Source organism: Oncorhynchus mykiss, chromosome 16 (genome assembly GCF_013265735.2).
Source record: "Oncorhynchus mykiss isolate Arlee chromosome 16, USDA_OmykA_1.1, whole genome shotgun sequence".
NCBI lineage: Eukaryota > Metazoa > Chordata > Actinopteri > Salmoniformes > Salmonidae > Oncorhynchus > Oncorhynchus mykiss.
The window spans coordinates 1,039,403-1,061,155 of NC_048580.1; the positions used below are offsets into that span (position 1 = coordinate 1,039,403).

At 42.3% G+C, this 21,753-nt stretch overlaps 1 protein-coding gene across 6 annotated transcripts in view; it reads left to right on the forward strand.

Moving 5' to 3' along the window:
- Window positions 1–2,535: 2,535 nt before the first annotated feature.
- egln1a (egl-9 family hypoxia-inducible factor 1a) overlaps window positions 2,536–21,753 on the forward strand; it is a 45,438-nt gene continuing 26,220 nt past the window's right edge. For 5 of the 6 annotated variants that reach the window (XR_005036403.1, XR_005036402.1, XR_005036404.1 and 2 more), the window contains exon 1: window positions 2,548–3,747. Coding sequence is in view for 2 of the 6 variants with exons in the window: in XM_036945909.1 (XP_036801804.1) it covers window positions 2,992–3,747 (756 nt within the window). In the remaining 4 variants the exon portion in view is untranslated. Of the gene's footprint in view, window positions 3,748–21,753 lie in introns of all 6 variants that reach the window. The other variant, XM_036945910.1, reaches the window with a different exon arrangement.

Here is a 21,753-nt window from a genome sequence, read left to right on the forward strand (position 1 = left end):
TCTTCATTCTCCACCTCTGGCAAGCCGTAGAGTCTCAGGTTCCATCTTCATTCTACACCTCTGGCAAGCCGTAGAGTCTCAGGTTCCATCTTCATTCTCCACCTCTGGCAAGCCGTAGAGTCTCAGGTTCCATCTTCATTCTCCACCTCTGGCAAGCCGTAGAGTCTCAGGTTCCATCTTCATTCTCCACCTCTGGCAAGCCGTAGGGTCTCAGGTTCCATCTTCATTCTCCACCCCTGGCAAGCCATAGTCTCAGGTTCCATCTTCATTCTCCACCTCTGGCAAGCCGTAGTCTCAGGTTCCATCTTCATTCTCCACCTCTGGCAAGCCGTAGAGTCTCAGGTTCCATCTTCATTCTCCACCTCTGGCAAGCCGTAGAGTCTCAGGTTCCATCTTCATTCTCCACCTCTGGCAAGCCGTAGAGTCTCAGGTTCCATCTTCATTCTCCACCTCTGGCAAGCCGTAGAGTCTCAGGTTCCATCTTCATTCTCCACCTCTGGCAAGCCGTAGAGTCTCAGGTTCCATCGTCATTCTCCACCTCTGGCAAGCCGTAGTCTCAGGTTCCATCTTCATTCTCCACCTCTGGCAAGCCGTAGAGTCTCAGGTTCCATCTTCATTCTCCACCTCTGGCAAGCCGTAGGGTCTCAGGTTCCATCTTCATTCTCCACCTCTGGCAAGCCGTAGAGTCTCAGGTTCCATCTTCATTCTCCACCTCTGGCAAGCCGTAGAGTCTCAGGTTCCATCTTCATTCTCCACCTCTGGCAAGCCATAGAGTCTCAGGTTCCATCTTCATTCTCCACCTCTGGCAAGCCGTAGAGTCTCAGGTTCCATCTTCATTCTCCACCTCTGGCAAGCCGTAGTCTCAGGTTCCATCTTCATTCTCCACCTCTGGCAAGCCGTAGAGTCTCAGGTTCCATCTTCATTCTCCACCTCTGGCAAGCCGTAGAGTCTCAGGTTCCATCTTCATTCTCCACCTCTGGCAAGCCGTAGAGTCTCAGGTTCCATCTTCATTCTCCACCTCTGGCAAGCCGTAGAGTCTCAGGTTCCATCTTCATTCTCCACCTCTGGCAAGCCGTAGAGTCTCAGGTTCCATCTTCATTCTCCACCTCTGGCAAGCCGTAGAGTCTCAGGTTCCATCTTCATTCTCCACCTCTGGCAAGCCGTAGAGTCTCAGGTTCCATCTTCATTCTCCACCTCTGGCAAGCCGTAGGGTCTCAGGTTCCATCTTCATTCTCCACCTCTGGCAAGCTGTAGAGTCTCAGGTTCCATTTTCTTGTGTATTGTTCCAGATCAGTGAGACGTCTATGGTAGACATTGTCATTCTTTTCCACCTTTTCCACACTTTTTTCAACTTTTGCCACTCTCGTTTTCACATCCTTGATTTCACCACATGCAAACTCCACAGTCTTTTTCAAGCCTTCGATAACCATGGTGTTCGCGCCTACCATTTTCTCAATGGCGTCACACCTGGAGTTGATGAGTAAGGAGAGGGTAGCCACGATGTCAGAGTTCATGTTGGGTTTTTTGGAGGGTGGAGGTTTGCACGGAGTAACCGGTAAAGAGGGGAATTCGTCATCTTCAGCATTCGAAAGCATGATATTATCCATAGGCCAAGCGTAGTTATGGCAGTTGTCTATAAGCACGTTTCTCTCTTGTTGTTTAGCAATAGAACGGCTAACTTCTTCCTTTCTTCTTTTGTCATGACTTTGCATAGACATGCTGAAATAAATGATCCAATTATTATTCCGGTAACAGGAAAGGTCTTATATCTTGAACAAATAAAAATAGTAATGACTGTAAACTTGTTTTATTCACAATCTTTCTGAAGTTTGGTACGGATCTCGGTATAAAAGCATCTGTTCAAGACGCCATCTTGGCACCTTTTCGGCTAAAATTCTAATAGTCTAATTCAGTTTATGTGACAAAACAAGCAAGTCTAATGTAGAGAATCATTGTACCATCTAAACCGTGGTGAAATATATTTTCCATAACCAAAAAAGATTGTATTTTCAGCTTTTTGAAGCTCTTGTCCAGAATCAAAAGTAAACGATGCAAAAAACGAAACTTAAGAAATGGAATTATAGAAATAGAGCACATAGAACAAATACAACGCTTCTTAGACTTGCTTTCAATGAATGACACATCTGTAACTCGCATTTCTATGTGAATTTGGTCGTCTCCCAAAAAGTTCCACACTGCAGGTTTAAATGGAGGAGGACCAGCTGCTGACATTGGACCAGCAGGCAGGTTTCGTTGTTGACATCATGGGTGCGTTCAGTTCGCTGGAACGTTTGCTACGTTGTGCAACTGTTTGTATTTAACGACGTTTCTCCAAAACGTTCTTGTACGTTCTTGAACATACTTTGTGGTAGGTTTGCTGCCATTTGGTGGGTGTGGCGAGGCGTGACTTGAAGCAAGGAGTAACGTATTTAAAGGGAAGTGGCGATGTCGACTGTGTTCCCCGACCCTTTTTTCAACTGGTCGTTCAGTACAGCACCGTTTCAGAACGTAAAAACATACGAAACGCAGCCCAGAGGCGTAATCGTTATCATTCCGAGTTGCAACTAAAACTAGAGTTTCTATTGGACAAATGCAGGTATATCCCGCCCCGTTTTGTTCGCTTCCGTTTAAGAAAGGTTTTGTAACAGAATCTGCGTAAATAATACGCTCCGAGAGAGATAAGGCGTCGTAACACTGACGGCGGTTTGCGACACAGTCTGATCGATGGCTCCGTGCTACAAAACGTCCCGAACACTGGAATTATCCAAATGTTGGGCTCGAACGCACCTAAACTCTTATTACCGTGTAAAATAAAGTAAACAACGGAATACGTGTGATGAAATTATCCGTTTCACTCGGTGTGGCGTGGCAGGCTGGGCTCGATCTGTGTGTGGATCACTCCCAAACTAAATCAGTAACAGGACGCGTGTAAATGATTGGATTTAAAGACCGTAACACACAGGTTAGCTAACGTTACTTCTAACTGCAAACATGGAGACTAAACTTAAGACTGCAGCTCAGACTGCTCTGGACTTGGAGCGAGAAAGACAGTATTGTGAACTTTGTGGGAAAATGGAGAATCTCCTGAAGTGCGGCCGGTGTCGAAACTCGTTTTACTGCAGCAAGGAGCACCAGAAGCAGCACTGGAAAATGCACAAGGTGAATTGTAAAGAATCCGAGGTAAAACCACAGGTTTCAAAACAGAAGTCTGCTGAACCTCAGGCACCGTCAGGGGGGATAGAGGGACAGACACTACCGTCACCACAACTAAAGACACGCGTCCAACCCGACAACACCGCATCTCCGAGCGGAGAGACAAGAATGAAAGGTTTTATAACTAACGCAGAGTGCGCTGGCTCCTCGGTCGGGAAACCGGGCGGGTCGAACACCAAACCCAACGGACAGACCACCACCCGGTCCACGCCTCAGAATCTCGCCATTGAGTACATCGTCCCGTGTATGATAAAGCATGGGATATGTGTTGTTGACAATTTCCTAGGCGGTGAAACGGGGCTGGCCATCTTGGAAGACGTCAAATTGTTGCATAAAACCGGGAAGTTTACCGACGGTCAGTTGGTCAGTCAGAAAACGGACTCCACTAAAGACATTAGGGGAGATAAGATCACATGGATCGAGGGCCGAGAGACCGGATGTGAGAAGATCTGCTTCCTCATGAGCCGGATGGATGATCTGGTCAGACATTGTAATGGTCAGCTGGGAAACTTTACAATAAATGGAAGGACTAAAGTAAGTAGCCAGGTTAAGTTAAAGCTGCACTATGAAACGTTTTGTCAAACCCGATCAAATTCACATAGACTAGTAAGTTATAGATCTGTCATTCTCATTGAAAGCAAGTTTAAGATGCTGTAGCTCTGTTTATGTGTGTGTAATTTCTATGCACACCATTACGTGTAGTTTTTGTGTCTTCTACTTTCGGTTTTGTACCCCACCGACAATACAGCTGAAAATGTTTTTGCATATGTTCAATTTATTTCACAGTGTTTTTGTTTAGATGGTACAATGATTCTCTCCCCTATACTTGCTTGTTTTGTCACACAAACTGAAATTAGTCGAACTATTAGAATTTTAACAACCAGGAAATGGCAGAGTGATTTCAAACCTGGGTATTTATAATCGTTATCTTGGCCCATATGTCATGCAATAGCCGAGGCTGTTTCCCAAATGGCACTCTGGCCCTTTACATTATAATGGTGCTCGTATCCATTACCGTTTAGGTTTAGGTACCTTGGTCATGGGCACATCGGCAGATTTTTCACCTAGTCCAGTAAGGGATTCGAACCATCAACTGGCCCAACGCTCTTACCTGCTATGCTCCCTGCCGCCGTAGAGCCCTATAGACCCTGGTCAAATGTAATCCACAATATGGGGTGCCGTTTGGTATGCACACGCGGTGTGGTTACAATAGTAGATATGACCTGGTCTATTAAACCCCTCAGTGGATATGAATATGACCTGGTCTATTAAACCCCTCAGTGGATATGAATATGACCTGGTCTATTAAACCCCTCAGTGAATATGACCTGGTCTATTAAACCACTCAGTGGATATGACCTGGTCTATTAAACCCCCTCAGTGAATATGACCTGGTCTATTAAACCACTCAGTGGATATGACCTGGTCTATTAAACCACTCAGTGAATATGACCTGGTCTATTAAACCACTCAGTGGATATGAATATGACCTGGTCTATTAAATCACTCAGTGGATATGACCTGGTCTATTAAACCCCTCAGTGAATATGAATATGACCTGGTCTATTAAACCCCTCAGTGAATATGACCTGGTCTATTAAACCCCTCAGTGGATATGACCTGGTCTATTAAACCACTCAGTGTATATGACCTGGTCTATTAAACCTCTCAGTGGATATGACCTGGTCTATTAAACCCCTCAGTGAATATGACCTGGTCTATTAAACCACTCAGTGTATATGACCTGGTCTATTAAACCTCTCAGTGGATATGAATATGACCTGGTCTATTAAACCCCTCAGTGTATATGACCTGGTCTATTAAACCTCTCAGTGGATATGAATATGACCTGGTCTATTAAACCCCTCAGTGAATATGACCTGGTCTATTAAACCCCTCAGTGGATATGAATATGACCTGGTCTATTAAACCCCTCAGTGTATATGACCTGGTCTATTAAACCTCTCAGTGGATATGAATATGACCTGGTCTATTAAACCCCTCAGTGTATATGACCTGGTCTATTAAACCCCTCAGTGGATATGACCTGGTCTATTAAACCACTCAGTGTATATGACCTGGTCTATTAAACCTCTCAGTGGATATGACCTGGTCTATTAAACCCCTCAGTGAATATGACCTGGTCTATTAAACCCCTCAGTGAATATGACCTGGTCTATTAAACCCCTCAGTGGATATGACCTGGTCTATTAAACCCCTCAGTGAATATGACCTGGTCTATTAAACCCCTCAGTGTATATGACCTGGTCTATTAAACCCCTCAGTGAATATGACCTGGTCTATTAAACCCCTCAGTGGATATGACCTGGTCTATTAAACCCCTCAGTGGATATGAATATGACCTGGTCTATTAAACCCCTCAGTGGATATGAATATGACCTGGTCTATTAAACCACTCAGTGAATATGACCTGGTCTATTAAACCCCTCAGTGGATATGACCTGGTCTATTAAACCCCTCAGTGGATATGACCTGGTCTATTAAACCCCTCAGTGAATATGACCTGGTCTATTAAACCCCTCAGTGTATATGACCTGGTCTATTAAACCCCTCAGTGGATATGACCTGGTCTATTAAACCCCTCAGTGAATATGACCTGGTCTATTAAACCCCTCAGTGGATATGACCTGGTCTATTAAACCCCTCAGTGGATATGACCTGGTCTATTAAACACCTCAGTGAATATGAATATGACCTGGTCTATTAAACCCCTCAGTGGATATGACCTGGTCTATTTAACCCCTCAGTGGATATGACCTGGTCTATTTAACCCCTCAGTGAATATGACCTGGTCTATTAAACCCCTCAGTGAATATGACCTGGTCTATTAAACCCCTCAGTGAATATGAATATGACCTGGTCTATTAAACCACTCAGTGGATATGAATATGACCTGGTCTATTAAACCCCTCAGTGGATATGAATATGACCTGGTCTATTAAACCACTCAGTGTATATGACCTGGTCTATTAAACCCCTCAGTGGATATGACCTGGTCTATTAAACCCCTCAGTGAATATGACCTGGTCTATTAAACCACTCAGTGGATATGACCTGGTCTATTAAACCCCTCAGTGAATATGACCTGGTCTATTAAAGCACTCAGTGAATATGAATATGACCTGGTCTATTAAACCACTCAGTGGATATGAATATGACCTGGTCTATTAAACCACTCAGTGTATATGACCTGGTCTATTAAACCCCTCAGTGGATATGACCTGGTCTATTAAACCCCTCAGTGGATATGACCTGGTCTATTAAACCCCTCAGTGAATATGACCTGGTCTATTAAACCCCTCAGTGGAAATGAATATGACCTGGTCTATTAAACCACTCAGTGGATATGAATATGACCTGGTCTATTAAACCCCTCAGTGAATATGACCTGGTCTATTAAACCCCTCAGTGGATATGAATATGACCTGGTCTATTAAACCCCTCAGTGGATATGACCTGGTCTATTAAACCCCTCAGTGTATATGACCTGGTCTATTAAACCCCTCAGTGGAAATGAATATGACCTGGTCTATTAAACCTCTCAGTGGATATGAATATGACCTGGTCTATTAAACCCCTCAGTGTATATGACCTGGTCTATTAAACCCCTCAGTGGATATGACCTGGTCTATTAAACCCCTCAGTGAATATGACCTGGTCTATTTAACCCCTCAGTGGATATGACCTGGTCTATTTAACCCCTCAGTGGATATGACCTGGTCTATTTAACCCCTCAGTGAATATGACCTGGTCTATTTAACCCCTCAGTGAATATGACCTGGTCTATTAAACCCCTCAGTGAATATGACCTGGTCTATTAAACCCCTCAGTGAATTTGACCTGGTCTATTAAACCTCTCAGTGAATATGACCTGGTCTATTAAACCCCTCAGTGGATATGTATATGACCTGGTCTATTAAACCCCTCAGTGAATTTGACCTGGTCTATTAAACCCCTCAGTGAATATGACCTGGTCTATTAAACCCCTCAGTGGATATGAATATGACCTGGTCTATTAAACCCCTCAGTGGATATGAATATGACCTGGTCTATTAAACCCCTCAGTGAATTTGACCTGGTCTATTAAACCCCTCAGTGAATATGACCTGGTCTATTAAACCACTCAGTGGATATGTATATGACCTGGTCTATTAAACCCCTCAGTGAATATGACCTGGTCTATTAAACCCCTCAGTGGATATGAATATGACCTGGTCTATTAAACCCCTCAGTGAATATGACCTGGTCTATTAAACCCCTCAGTGAATATGACCTGGTCTATTAAACCACTCAGTGGATATGTATATGACCTGGTCTATTAAACCCCTCAGTGAATTTGACCTGGTCTATTAAACCCCTCAGTGAATATGACCTGGTCTATTAAACCACTCAGTGGATATGACCTGGTCTATTAAACCCCTCAGTGGATATGAATATGACCTGGTCTATTAAACCACTCAGTGGATATGACCTGGTCTATTAAACCCCTCAGTGAATATGACCTGGTCTATTAAACCCCTCAGTGGATATGACCTGGTCTATTAAACCCCTCAGTGGATATGAATATGACCTGGTCTATTAAACCCCTCAGTGGATATGAATATGACCTGGTCTATTAAACCACTCAGTGGATATGACCTGGTCTATTAAACCCCTCAGTGAATATGACCTGGTCTATTAAACCCTCAGTGAATATGACCTGGTCTATTAAACCACTCAGTGAATATGACCTGGTCTATTAAACCCCTCAGTGGATATGACCTGGTCTATTAAACCCCTCAGTGGATATGACCTGGTCTATTAAACTCCTCAGTGGATATGAATATGACCTGGTCTATTAAACCACTCAGTGAATATGACCTGGTCTATTAAACCCCTCAGTGGATATGACCTGGTCTATTGAACCCCTCAGTGGATATGAATATGACCTGGTCTATTAAACCCCTCAGTTAATATGAATATGACCTGGTCTATTAAACCACTCAGTGAATATGAATATGACCTGGTCTATTAAACCCCTCAGTGGATATGACCTGGTCTATTAAACCCCTCAGTGGATATGAATATGACCTGGTCTATTAAACCCCTCAGTGGATATGACCTGGTCTATTAAACCACTCAGTGGATATGAATATGACCTGGTCTATTAAACCCCTCAGTGAATATGACCTGGTCTATTAAACCACTCAGTGGATATGACCTGGTCTATTAAACCCCTCAGTGGATATGACCTGGTCTATTAAACCCCTCAGTGGATATGACCTGGTCTATTAAACCACTCAGTGGATATGACCTGGTCTATTAAACCCCCTCAGTGAATATGACCTGGTCTATTAAACCACTCAGTGAATATGACCTGGTCTATTAAACCACTCAGTGGATATGAATTTGACCTGGTCTATTAAACCACTCAGTGAATATGACCTGGTCTATTAAACCCCTCAGTGTATATGACCTGGTCTATTAAACCACTCAGTGTATATGACCTGGTCTATTAAACCCCTCAGTGGATATGACCTGGTCTATTAAACCCCTCAGTGTATATGACCTGGTCTATTAAACCCCTCAGTGGATATGACCTGGTCTATTAAACCCCTCAGTGGATATGACCTGGTCTATTAAACCCCTCAGTGGATATGAATATGACCTGGTCTATTAAACCACTCAGTGGATATGACCTGGTCTATTAAACCCCTCAGTGGATATGAATATGACCTGGTCTATTAAACCACTCAGTGTACATGACCTGGTCTATTAAACCACTCAGTGGATATGACCTGGTCTATTAAACCCCCTCAGTGAATATGTATATGACCTGGTCTATTAAACCACTCAGTGGATATGAATATGACCTGGTCTATTAAACCACTCAGTGGATATGAATATGACCTGGTCTATTAAACCCCTCAGTGGATATGACCTGGTCTATTAAACCCCTCAGTGGATATGACCTGGTCTATTAAACCCCTCAGTGGATATGACCTGGTCTATTAAACCACTCAGTGGATATGAATATGACCTGGTCTATTAAACCCCTCAGTGTATATGACCTGGTCTATTAAACCCCTCAGTGGATATGACCTGGTCTATTAAACCCCTCAGTGGATATGACCTGGTCTATTAAACCCCTCAGTGGATATGAATATGACCTGGTCTATTAAACCCCTCAGTGGATATGAATATGACCTGGTCTATTAAACCCCTCAGTGTATATGACCTGGTCTATTAAACCCCTCAGTGGATATGACCTGGTCTATTAAACCACTCAGTGGATATGAATATGACCTGGTCTATTAAACCCCTCAGTGTATATGACCTGGTCTATTAAACCCCTCAGTGGATATGACCTGGTCTATTAAACCCCTCAGTGGATATGACCTGGTCTATTAAACCCCTCAGTGGATATGAATATGACCTGGTCTATTAAACCACTCAGTGGATATGACCTGGTCTATTAAACCCCTCAGTGGATATGAATATGACCTGGTCTATTAAACCACTCAGTGTACATGACCTGGTCTATTAAACCACTCAGTGGATATGACCTGGTCTATTAAACCCCCTCAGTGAATATGTATATGACCTGGTCTATTAAACCACTCAGTGTATATGACCTGGTCTATTAAACCACTCAGTGGATATGACCTGGTCTATTAAACCACTCAGTGTATATGACCTGGTCTATTAAACCCCTCAGTGTATATGACCTGGTCTATTAAACCTCTCAGTGGATATGACCTGATCTGTTAAACCACTCAGTGGATATGAATATGACCTGGTCTATTAAACCCCTCAGTGGATATGACCTGGTCTATTAAAACCCTCAGTGGATATGAATATGACCTGGTCTATTAAACCACTCAGTGGATATGAATATGACCTGGTCTATTAAACCCCCTCAGTGAAAATGACCTGGTCTATTAAACCCCTCAGTGGATATGACCTGGTCTATTAAACCACTCAGTGGATATGACCTGGTCTATTAAACCCCCTCAGTGAATATGACCTGGTCTATTAAACCACTCAGTGAATTTGACCTGGTCTATTAAACCCCTCAGTGGATATGACCTGGTCTATTAAACCCCTCAGTGAATATGACCTGGTCTATTAAACCCCTCAGTGGATATGAATATGACCTGGTCTATTAAACCCCTCAGTGGATATGACCTGGTCTATTAAACCCCTCAGTGAATATGAATATGACCTGGTCTATTAAACCACTCAGTGGATATGACCTGGTCTATTAAACCACTCAGTGGATATGACCTGGTCTATTAAACCACTCAGTGGATATGACCTGGTCTATTAAACCACTCAGTGGATATGACCTGGTCTATTAAACCCCCTCAGTGAATATGACCTGGTCTATTAAACCACTCAGTGAATATGACCTGGTCTATTAAACCACTCAGTGGATATGAATATGACCTGGTCTATTAAACCCCTCAGTGGATATGACCTGGTCTATTAAACCCCTCAGTGAATATGACCTGGTCTATTAAATCCCTCAGTGAATATGACCTGGTCTATTAAACCCCTCAGTGGATATGAATATGACCTGGTCTATTAAACCCCTCAGTGGATATGAATATGACCTGGTCTATTAAACCCCTCAGTGGATATGACCTGGTCTATTAAACCACTCAGTGAATATGACCTGGTCTATTAAACCACTCAGTGAATATGACCTGGTCTATTAAACCCCTCAGTGGATATGAATATGACCTGGTCTATTAAACCCCTCAGTGGATATGACCTGGTCTATTAAACACCTCAGTGTATATGACCTGGTCTATTAAACCCCTCAGTGGATATGAATATGACCTGGTCTATTAAACCCCTCAGTGGATATGACCTGGTCTATTAAACCCCTCAGTGGATATGACCTGGTCTATTAAACCCCTCAGTGTATATGACCTGGTCTATTAAACCCCTCAGTGAATATGAATATGACCTGGTCTATTAAACCACTCAGTGAATATGACCTGGTCTATTAAACCCCTCAGTGTATATGACCTGGTCTATTAAACCCCTCAGTGGATATGAATATGACCTGGTCTATTAAACCACTCAGTGAATATGAATATGACCTGGTCTATTAAACCACTCAGTGAATATGACCTGGTCTATTAAACCCCTCAGTGAATATGACCTGGTCTATTAAACCCCTCAGTGGATATGAATATGACCTGGTCTATTAAACCCCTCAGTGGATATGAATATGACCTGGTCTATTAAACCACTCAGTGGATATGACCTGGTCTATTAAACCACTCAGTGAATATGACCTGGTCTATTAAACCCCTCAGTGGATATGAATATGACCTGGTCTATTAAACCCCTCAGTGGATATGAATATGACCTGGTCTATTAAACCCCTCAGTGGATATGAATATGACCTGGTCTATTAAACCCCTCAGTGAATATGACCTGGTCTATTAAACCCCTCAGTGTATATGACCTGGTCTATTAAACCACTCAGTGTATATGACCTGGTCTATTAAACCCCTCAGTGAATATGACCTGGTCTATTAAACCCCTCAGTGGATATGAATATGACCTGGTCTATTAAACCCCTCAGTGGATATGAATATGACCTGGTCTATTAAACCCCTCAGTGAATATGACCTGGTCTATTAAACCACTCAGTGTACATGACCTGGTCTATTAAACCACTCAGTGTACATGACCTGGTCTATTAAACCCCTCAGTGGATATGAATATGACCTGGTCTATTAAACCCCTCAGTGGATATGAATATGACCTGGTCTATTAAACCACTCAGTGGATATGAATATGACCTGGTCTATTAAACCACTCAGTGAATATGACCTGGTCTATTAAACCCCTCAGTGGATATGACCTGGTCTATTAAACCCCTCAGTGGATATGACCTGGTCTATTAAACCCCTCAGTGAATATGACCTGGTCTATTAAACCCCTCAGTGAATATGACCTGGTCTATTAAACCCCTCAGTGGATATGAATATGACCTGGTCTATTAAACCACTCAGTGAATATGACCTGGTCTATTAAACCCCTCAGTGAATATGACCTGGTCTATTAAACCCCTCAGTGGATATGAATATGACCTGGTCTATTAAACCCCTCAGTGAATATGAATATGACCTGGTCTATTAAACCCCTCAGTGGATATGAATATGACCTGGTCTATTAAACCCCTCAGTGAATATGACCTGGTCTATTAAACCACTCAGTGAATATGACCTGGTCTATTAAACCTCTCAGTGTATATGACCTGGTCTATTAAACCACTCAGTGAATATGACCTGGTCTATTAAACCACTCAGTGAATATGACCTGGTCTATTAAACCCCTCAGTGGATATGAATATGACCTGGTCTATTAAACCCCTCAGTGGATATGACCTGGTCTATTAAACCCCTCAGTGGATATGAATATGACCTGGTCTATTAAACCACTCAGTGAATATGACCTGGTCTATTAAACCCCTCAGTGGATATGAATATGACCTGGTCTATTAAACCCCTCAGTGGATATGGATATGACCTGGTCTATTAAACCACTCAGTGGATATGAATATGACCTGGTCTATTAAACCACTCAGTGGATATGACCTGGTCTATTAAACCCCTCAGTGAATATGACCTGGTCTATTAAACCACTCAGTGGATATGAATATGACCTGGTCTATTAAACCACTCAGTGGATATGACCTGGTCTATTAAACCCCTCAGTGGATATGAATATGACCTGGTCTATTAAACCCCTCAGTGAATATGACCTGGTCTATTAAACCCCTCAGTGAATATGACCTGGTCTATTAAACCCCTCAGTGGATATGAATATGACCTGGTCTATTAAACCCCTCAGTGGATATGAATATGACCTGGTCTATTAAACCCCTCAGTGGATATGAATATGACCTGGTCTATTAAACCCCTCAGTGAATATGACCTGGTCTATTAAACCACTCAGTGGATATGAATATGACCTGGTCTATTAAACCACTCAGTGAATATGAATATGACCTGGTCTATTAAACCCCTCAGTGGATATGACCTGGTCTATTAAACCCCTCAGTGAATATGACCTGGTCTATTAAACCCCTCAGTGGATATGACCTGGTCTATTAAACCCCTCAGTGAATATGACCTGGTCTATTAAACCCCTCAGTGGATATGACCTGGTCTATTAAACCCCTCAGTGAATATGACCTGGTCTATTAAACCCCTCAGTGGATATGACCTGGTCTATTAAACCCCTCAGTGAATATGACCTGGTCTATTAAACCCCTCAGTGAATATGACCTGGTCTATTAAACCACTCAGTGGATATGAATATGACCTGGTCTATTAAACCACTCAGTGAATATGAATATGACCTGGTCTATTAAACCACTCAGTGAATATGAATATGACCTGGTCTATTAAACCACTCAGTGGATATGACCTGGTCTATTAAACCCCTCAGTGGATATGACCTGGTCTATTAAACCCCTCAGTGGATATGACCTGGTCTATTAAACCCCTCAGTGGATATGACCTGGTCTATTAAACCCCTCAGTGGATATGAATATGACCTGGTCTATTAAACCCCTCAGTGAATATGACCTGGTCTATTAAACCCCTCAGTGGATATGAATATGACCTGGTCTATTAAACCCCTCAGTGAATATGACCTGGTCTATTAAACCCCTCAGTGGATATGAATATGACCTGGTCTATTAAACCACTCAGTGGATATGACCTGGTCTATTAAACCACTCAGTGGATATGACCTGGTCTATTAAACCCCTCAGTGTATATGACCTGGTCTATTAAACCCCTCAGTGAATATGACCTGGTCTATTAAACCCCTCAGTGGATATGACCTGGTCTATTAAACCCCTCAGTGTATATGACCTGGTCTATTAAACCCCTCAGTGAATATGACCTGGTCTATTAAACCCCTCAGTGGATATGACCTGGTCTATTAAACCCCTCAGTGGATATGACCTGGTCTATTAAACCCCTCAGTGGATATGAATATGACCTGGTCTATTAAACCCCTCAGTGAATATGACCTGGTCTATTAAACCCCTCAGTGAATATGACCTGGTCTATTAAACCCCTCAGTGGATATGAATATGACCTGGTCTATTAAACCACTCAGTGGATATGACCTGGTCTATTAAACCACTCAGTGGATATGACCTGGTCTATTAAACCCCTCAGTGTATATGACCTGGTCTATTAAACCCCTCAGTGAATATGACCTGGTCTATTAAACCCCTCAGTGGATATGACCTGGTCTATTAAACCCCTCAGTGTATATGACCTGGTCTATTAAACCCCTCAGTGAATATGACCTGGTCTATTAAACCCCTCAGTGGATATGACCTGGTCTATTAAACCCCTCAGTGGATATGACCTGGTCTATTAAACCCCTCAGTGGATATGACCTGGTCTATTAAACCCCTCAGTGAATATGACCTGGTCTATTAAACCCCTCAGTGGATATGACCTGGTCTATTAAACCCCTCAGTGGATATGACCTGGTCTATTAAACCACTCAGTGGATATGAGTATGACCTGGTCTATTAAACCCCTCAGTGAATATGACCTGGTCTATTAAACCCCTCAGTGAATATGACCTGGTCTATTAAACCACTCAGTGGATATGACCTGGTCTATTAAACCACTCAGTGGATATGAATATGACCTGGTCTATTAAACCCCTCAGTGAATATGACCTGGTCTATTAAACCCCTCAGTGTATATGACCTGGTCTATTAAACCCCTCAGTGGATATGACCTGGTCTATTAAACCCCCTCAGTAAATATGACCTGGTCTATTAAACCACTCAGTGGATATGAATATGACCTGGTCTATTAAACCCCTCAGTGGATATGAATATGACCTGGTCTATTAAACCCCTCAGTGGATATGAATATGACCTGGTCTATTAAACCACTCAGTGGATATGACCTGGTCTATTAAACCCCTCAGTGGATATGACCTGGTCTATTAAACCCCTCAGTGAATATGACCTGGTCTATTAAACCCCTCAGTGAATATGACCTGGTCTATTAAACCACTCAGTGGATATGACCTGGTCTATTAAACCACTCAGTGAATATGACCTGGTCTATTAAACCCCTCAGTGGATATGTATATGACCTGGTCTATTAAACCCCTCAGTGGATATGACCTGGTCTATTAAACCACTCAGTGGATATGACCTGGTCTATTAAACCCCTCAGTGGATATGAATATGACCTGGTCTATTAAACCCCTCAGTGAATATGACCTGGTCTATTAAACCCCTCAGTGAATATGACCTGGTCTATTAAACCCCTCAGTGGATATGACCTGGTCTATTAAACCCCTCAGTGAATATGACCTTGTCTATTAAACCCCTCAGTGGATATGAATATGACCTGGTCTATTAAACCCCTCAGTGGATATGACCTGGTCTATTAAACCACTCAGTGGATATGACCTGGTCTATTAAACCCCTCAGTGGATATGACCTGGTCTATTAAACCACTCAGTGGATATGACCTGGTCTATTAAACCCCTCAGTGGATATGACCTGGTCTATTAAACCCCTCAGTGAATATGACCTGGTCTATTAAACCACTCAGTGGATATGAATATGACCTGGTCTATTAAACCACTCAGTGGATATGACCTGGTCTATTAAACCCCTCAGTGGATATGACCTGGTCTATTAAACCCCTCAGTGAATATGAATATGACCTGGTCTATTAAACCCCTCAGTGGATATGACCTGGTCTATTAAACCCCTCAGTGAATATGACCTGGTCTATTAAACCCCTCAGTGGATATGAATATGACCTGGTCTATTAAACCACTCAGTGGATATGACCTGGTCTATTAAACCCCTCAGTGTATATGACCTGGTCTATTAAACCCCTCAGTGAATATGACCTGGTCTATTAAACCCCTCAGTGAATATGACCTGGTCTATTAAACCACTCAGTGGATATGAATATGACCTGGTCTATTAAACCACTCAGTGAATATGACCTGGTCTATTAAACCCCTCAGTGGATATGAATATGACCTGGTCTATTAAACCCCTCAGTGGATATGACCTGGTCTATTAAACCCCTCAGTGGATATGAATATGACCTGGTCTATTAAACCCCTCAGTGGATATGACCTGGTCTATTAAACCCCTCAGTGGATATGAATATGACCTGGTCTATTAAACCCCTCAGTGGATATGAATATGACCTGGTCTATTAAACCCCTCAGTGGATATGACCTGGTCTATTAAACCCCTCAGTGAATATGACCTGGTCTATTAAACCCCTCAGTGAATATGACCTGGTCTATTAAACCCCTCAGTGAATATGACCTGGTCTATTAAACCACTCAGTGGATATGAATATGACCTGGTCTATTAAACCACTCAGTGAATATGAATATGACCTGGTCTATTAAACCCCTCAGTGAATATGACCTGGTCTATTAAACCCCTCAGTGGATATGAATATGACCTGGTCTATTAAACCCCTCAGTGGATATGACCTGGTCTATTAAACCCCTCAGTGAATATGACCTGGTCTATTAAACCCCTCAGTGGATATGAATATGACCTGGTCTATTAAACCACTCAGTGGATATGACCTGGTCTATTAAACCACTCAGTGGATATGACCTGGTCTATTAAACCCCTCAGTGGATATGACCTGGTCTATTAAACCCCTCAGTGGATATGACCTGGTCTATGAAACCCCTCAGTGAATATGACCTGGTCTATTAAACCCCTCAGTGGATATGACCTGGTCTATTAAACCCCTCAGTGAATATGACCTGGTCTATTAAACCCCTCAGTGAATATGACCTGGTCTATTAAACCCCTCAGTGGATATGACCTGGTCTATTAAACCCCTCAGTGTATATGACCTGGTCTATTAAACCACTCAGTGAATATGACCTGGTCTATTAAACCCCTCAGTGGATATGACCTGGTCTATTAAACCACTCAGTGGATATGACCTGGTCTATTAAACCCCTCAGTGGATATGACCTGGTCTATTAAACCACTCAGTGGATATGAATATGACCTGGTCTATTAAACCCCTCAGTGAATATAACCTGGTCTATTAAACCCCTCAGTGTATATGACCTGGTCTATTAAACCCCTCAGTGGATATGACCTGGTCTATTAAACCCCCTCAGTGGATATGACCTGGTCTATTAAACCCCTCAGTGTATATGACCTGGTCTATTAAACCCCTCAGTGAATATGACCTGGTCTATTAAACCACTCAGTGGATATGAATATGACCTGGTCTATTAAACCCCTCTGTGGATATGAATATGACCTGGTCTATTAAACCCCTCAGTGGATATGAATATGACCTGGTCTATTAAACCCCTCAGTGAATATGACCTGGTCTATTAAACCACTCAGTGAATATGACCTGGTCTATTAAACCCCTCAGTGGATATGAATATGACCTGGTCTATTAAACCCCTCAGTGAATATGACCTGGTCTATTAAACCACTCAGTGGATATGACCTGGTCTATTAAACCCCTCAGTGGATATGAATATGACCTGGTCTTTTAAACCCCTCAGTGGATATGAATATGACCTGGTCTATTAAACCACTCAGTGAATATGAATATGACCTGGTCTATTAAACCACTCAGTGGATATGAATATGACCTGGTCTATTAAACCCCTCAGTGAATATGACCTGGTCTATTAAACCACTCAGTGAATATGACCTGGTCTATTAAACCCCTCAGTGGATATGAATATGACCTGGTCTATTAAACCCCTCAGTGAATATGACCTGGTCTATTAAACCACTCAGTGGATATGACCTGGTCTATTAAACCCCTCAGTGGATATGAATATGACCTGGTCTATTAAAACACTCAGTGGATATGACCTGGTCTATTAAACCCCTCAGTGGATATGACCTGGTCTATTAAACCCCTCAGTGAATATGACCTGGTCTATTTAACCCCTCAGTGAATATGACCTGGTCTATTAAACCACTCAGTGGATATGACCTGGTCTATTAAACCCCTCAGTGAATATGACCTGGTCTATTAAACCACTCAGTGAATATGACCTGGTCTATTAAACCACTCAGTGGATATGACCTGGTCTATTAAACCCCTCAGTGGATATGACCTGGTCTATTAAACCACTCAGTGGATATGACCTGGTCTATTAAACCCCTCAGTGGATATGAATATGACCTGGTCTATTAAACCCCTCAGTGAATATGACCTGGTCTATTAAACCCCTCAGTGAATATGACCTGGTCTATTAAACCCCTCAGTGAATATGACCTGGTCTATTAAACCCCTCAGTGGATATGACCTGGTCTATTAAACCCCTCAGTGTATATGACCTGGTCTATTAAACCACTCAGTGAATATGACCTGGTCTATTAAACCCCTCAGTGAATATGACCTGGTCTATTAAACCACTCAGTGGATATGACCTGGTCTATTAAACCACTCAGTGTATATGACCTGGTCTATTAAACCCCTCAGTGAATATGACCTGGTCTATTAAACCACTCAGTGGATATGAATATGACCTGGTCTATTAAACCCCTCAGTGGATATGACCTGGTCTATTAAACCACTCAGTGGATATGACCTGGTCTATTAAACCCCTCAGTGGATATGACCTGGTCTATTAAACCACTCAGTGGATATGACCTGGTCTATTAAACCCCTCAGTGGATATGACCTGGTCTATTAAACCCCTCAGTGAATATGACCTGGTCTATTAAACCCCTCAGTGGATATGAATATGACCTGGTCTATTAAACCACTCAGTGGATATGACCTGGTCTATTAAACCCCTCAGTGTATATGACCTGGTCTATTAAACCCCTCAGTGGATATGACCTGGTCTATTAAACCCCTCAGTGAATATGACCTGGTCTATTAAACCCCTCAGTGGATATGAATATGACCTGGTCTATTAAACCCCTCAGTGAATATGACCTGGTCTATTAAACCACTCAGTGAATATGACCTGGTCTATTAAACCCCTCAGTGAATTTGACCTGGTCTATTAAACCCCTCAGTGAATATGACCTGGTCTATTAAACCACTCAGTGGATATGACCTGGTCTATTAAACCCCTCAGTGGGTATGAATATGACCTGGTCTTTTAAACCCCTCAGTGGATATGAATATGACCTGGTCTATTAAACCACTCAGTGAATATGAATATGACCTGGTCTATTAAACCACTCAGTGGATATGAATATGACCTGGTCTATTAAACCCCTCAGTGGATATGACCTGGTCTATTAAACCCCTCAGTGGATATGAATATGACCTGGTCTATTAAACCCCTCAGTGAATATGACCTGGTCTATTAAACCACTCAGTGGATATGACCTGGTCTATTAAACCCCTCAGTGGATATGACCTGGTCTATTAAACCCCTCAGTGAATATGAATATGACCTGGTCTATTAAACCCCTCAGTGGATATGAATATGACCTGGTCTATTAAACCACTCAGTGAATATGACCTGGTCTATTAAACCCCTCAGTGGATATGACCTGGTCTATTAAACCACTCAGTGAATATGACCTGGTCTATTAAACCCCTCAGTGGATATGACCTGGTCTATTAAACCACTCAGTGTATATGACCTGGTCTATTAAACCCCTCAGTGGATATGAATATGACCTGGTCTATTAAAACACTCAGTGGATATGACCTGGTCTATTAAACCCCTCAGTGGATATGACCTGGTCTATTAAACCCCTCAGTGAATATGACCTGGTCTATTAAACCCCTCAGTGAATATGACCTGGTCTATTAAACCACTCAGTGAATATGACCTGGTCTATTAAACCACTCAGTGAATATGACCTGGTCTATTAAACCCCTCAGTGGATATGTATATGACCTGGTCTATTAAACCCCTCAGTGGATATGACCTGGTCTATTAAACCACTCAGTGGATATGACCTGGTCTATTAAACCCCTCAGTGGATATGAATATGACCTGGTCTATTAAACCCCTCAGTGAATATGCCCCTGAACAGGCAGTTAACCCACTGTTCCCAGGCCGTCATTGAAAATAAGAATTTGTTCTTAACTGACTTGCCTGGTTAAATAAAGTTTAAATAAATAAAAAAATGACCTGGTCTATTAAACCCCTCAGTGAATATGACCTGGTCTATTAAACCCCTCAGTGAATATGACCTGGTCTATTAAACCCCTCAGTGGATATGACCTGGTCTATTAAACCCCTCAGTGAATATGACCTGGTCTATTAAACCACTCAGTGGATATGAATATGACCTGGTCTATTAAACCCCTCAGTGGATATGACCTGGTCTATTAAACCACTCAGTGGATATGACCTGGTCTATTAAACCCCTCAGTGGATATGACCTGGTCTATTAAACCACTCAGTGGATATGACCTGGTCTATTAAACCCCTCAGTGGATATGACCTGGTCTATTAAACCCCTCAGTGAATATGACCTGGTCTATTAAACCACTCAGTGGATATGACCTGGTCTATTAAACCCCTCAGTGTATATGGCCTGGTCTATTAAACCCCTCAGTGGATATGACCTGGTCTATTAAACCACTCAGTGGATATGACCTGGTCTATTAAACCCCTCAGTGGATATGACCTGGTCTATTAAACCCCTCAGTGGATATGACCTGGTCTATTAAACCCCTCAGTGGATATGACCTGGTCTATTAAACCACTCAGTGGATATGAATATGACCTGGTCTATTAAACCACTCAGTGAACATGACCTGGTCTATTAAACCCCTCAGTGGATATGACCTGGTCTATTAAACCCCTCAGTGGATATGAAAATGACCTGGTCTATTAAACCCCTCAGTGGATATGACCTGGTCTATTAAACCCCTCAGTGAATATGACCTGGTCTATTAAACCCCTCAGTGAATATGACCTGGTCTATTAAACCCCTCAGTGAATATGACCTGGTCTATTAAACCACTCAGTGAATATGAATATGACCTGGTCTATTAAACCCCTCAGTGAATATGACCTGGTCTATTAAACCCCTCAGTGAATATGACCTGGTCTATTAAACCCCTCAGTGAATATGACCTGGTCTATTAAACCCCTCAGTGTATATGACCTGGTCTATTAAACCCCTCAGTGAATATGACCTGGTCTATTAAACCCCTCAGTGGATATGACCTGGTCTATTAAACCCCTCAGTGAATATGACCTGGTCTATTAAACCACTCAGTGGATATGAATATGACCTGGTCTATTAAACCACTCAGTGAATATGAATATGACCTGGTCTATTAAACCCCTCAGTGGATATGACCTGGTCTATTAAACCACTCAGTGAATATGAATATGACCTGGTCTATTAAACCACTCAGTGAATATGAATATGACCTGGTCTATTAAACCCCTCAGTGAATATGAATATGACCTGGTCTATTAAACCCCTCAGTGGATATGAATATGACCTGGTCTATTAAACCACTCAGTGGATATGACCTGGTCTATTAAACCCCTCAG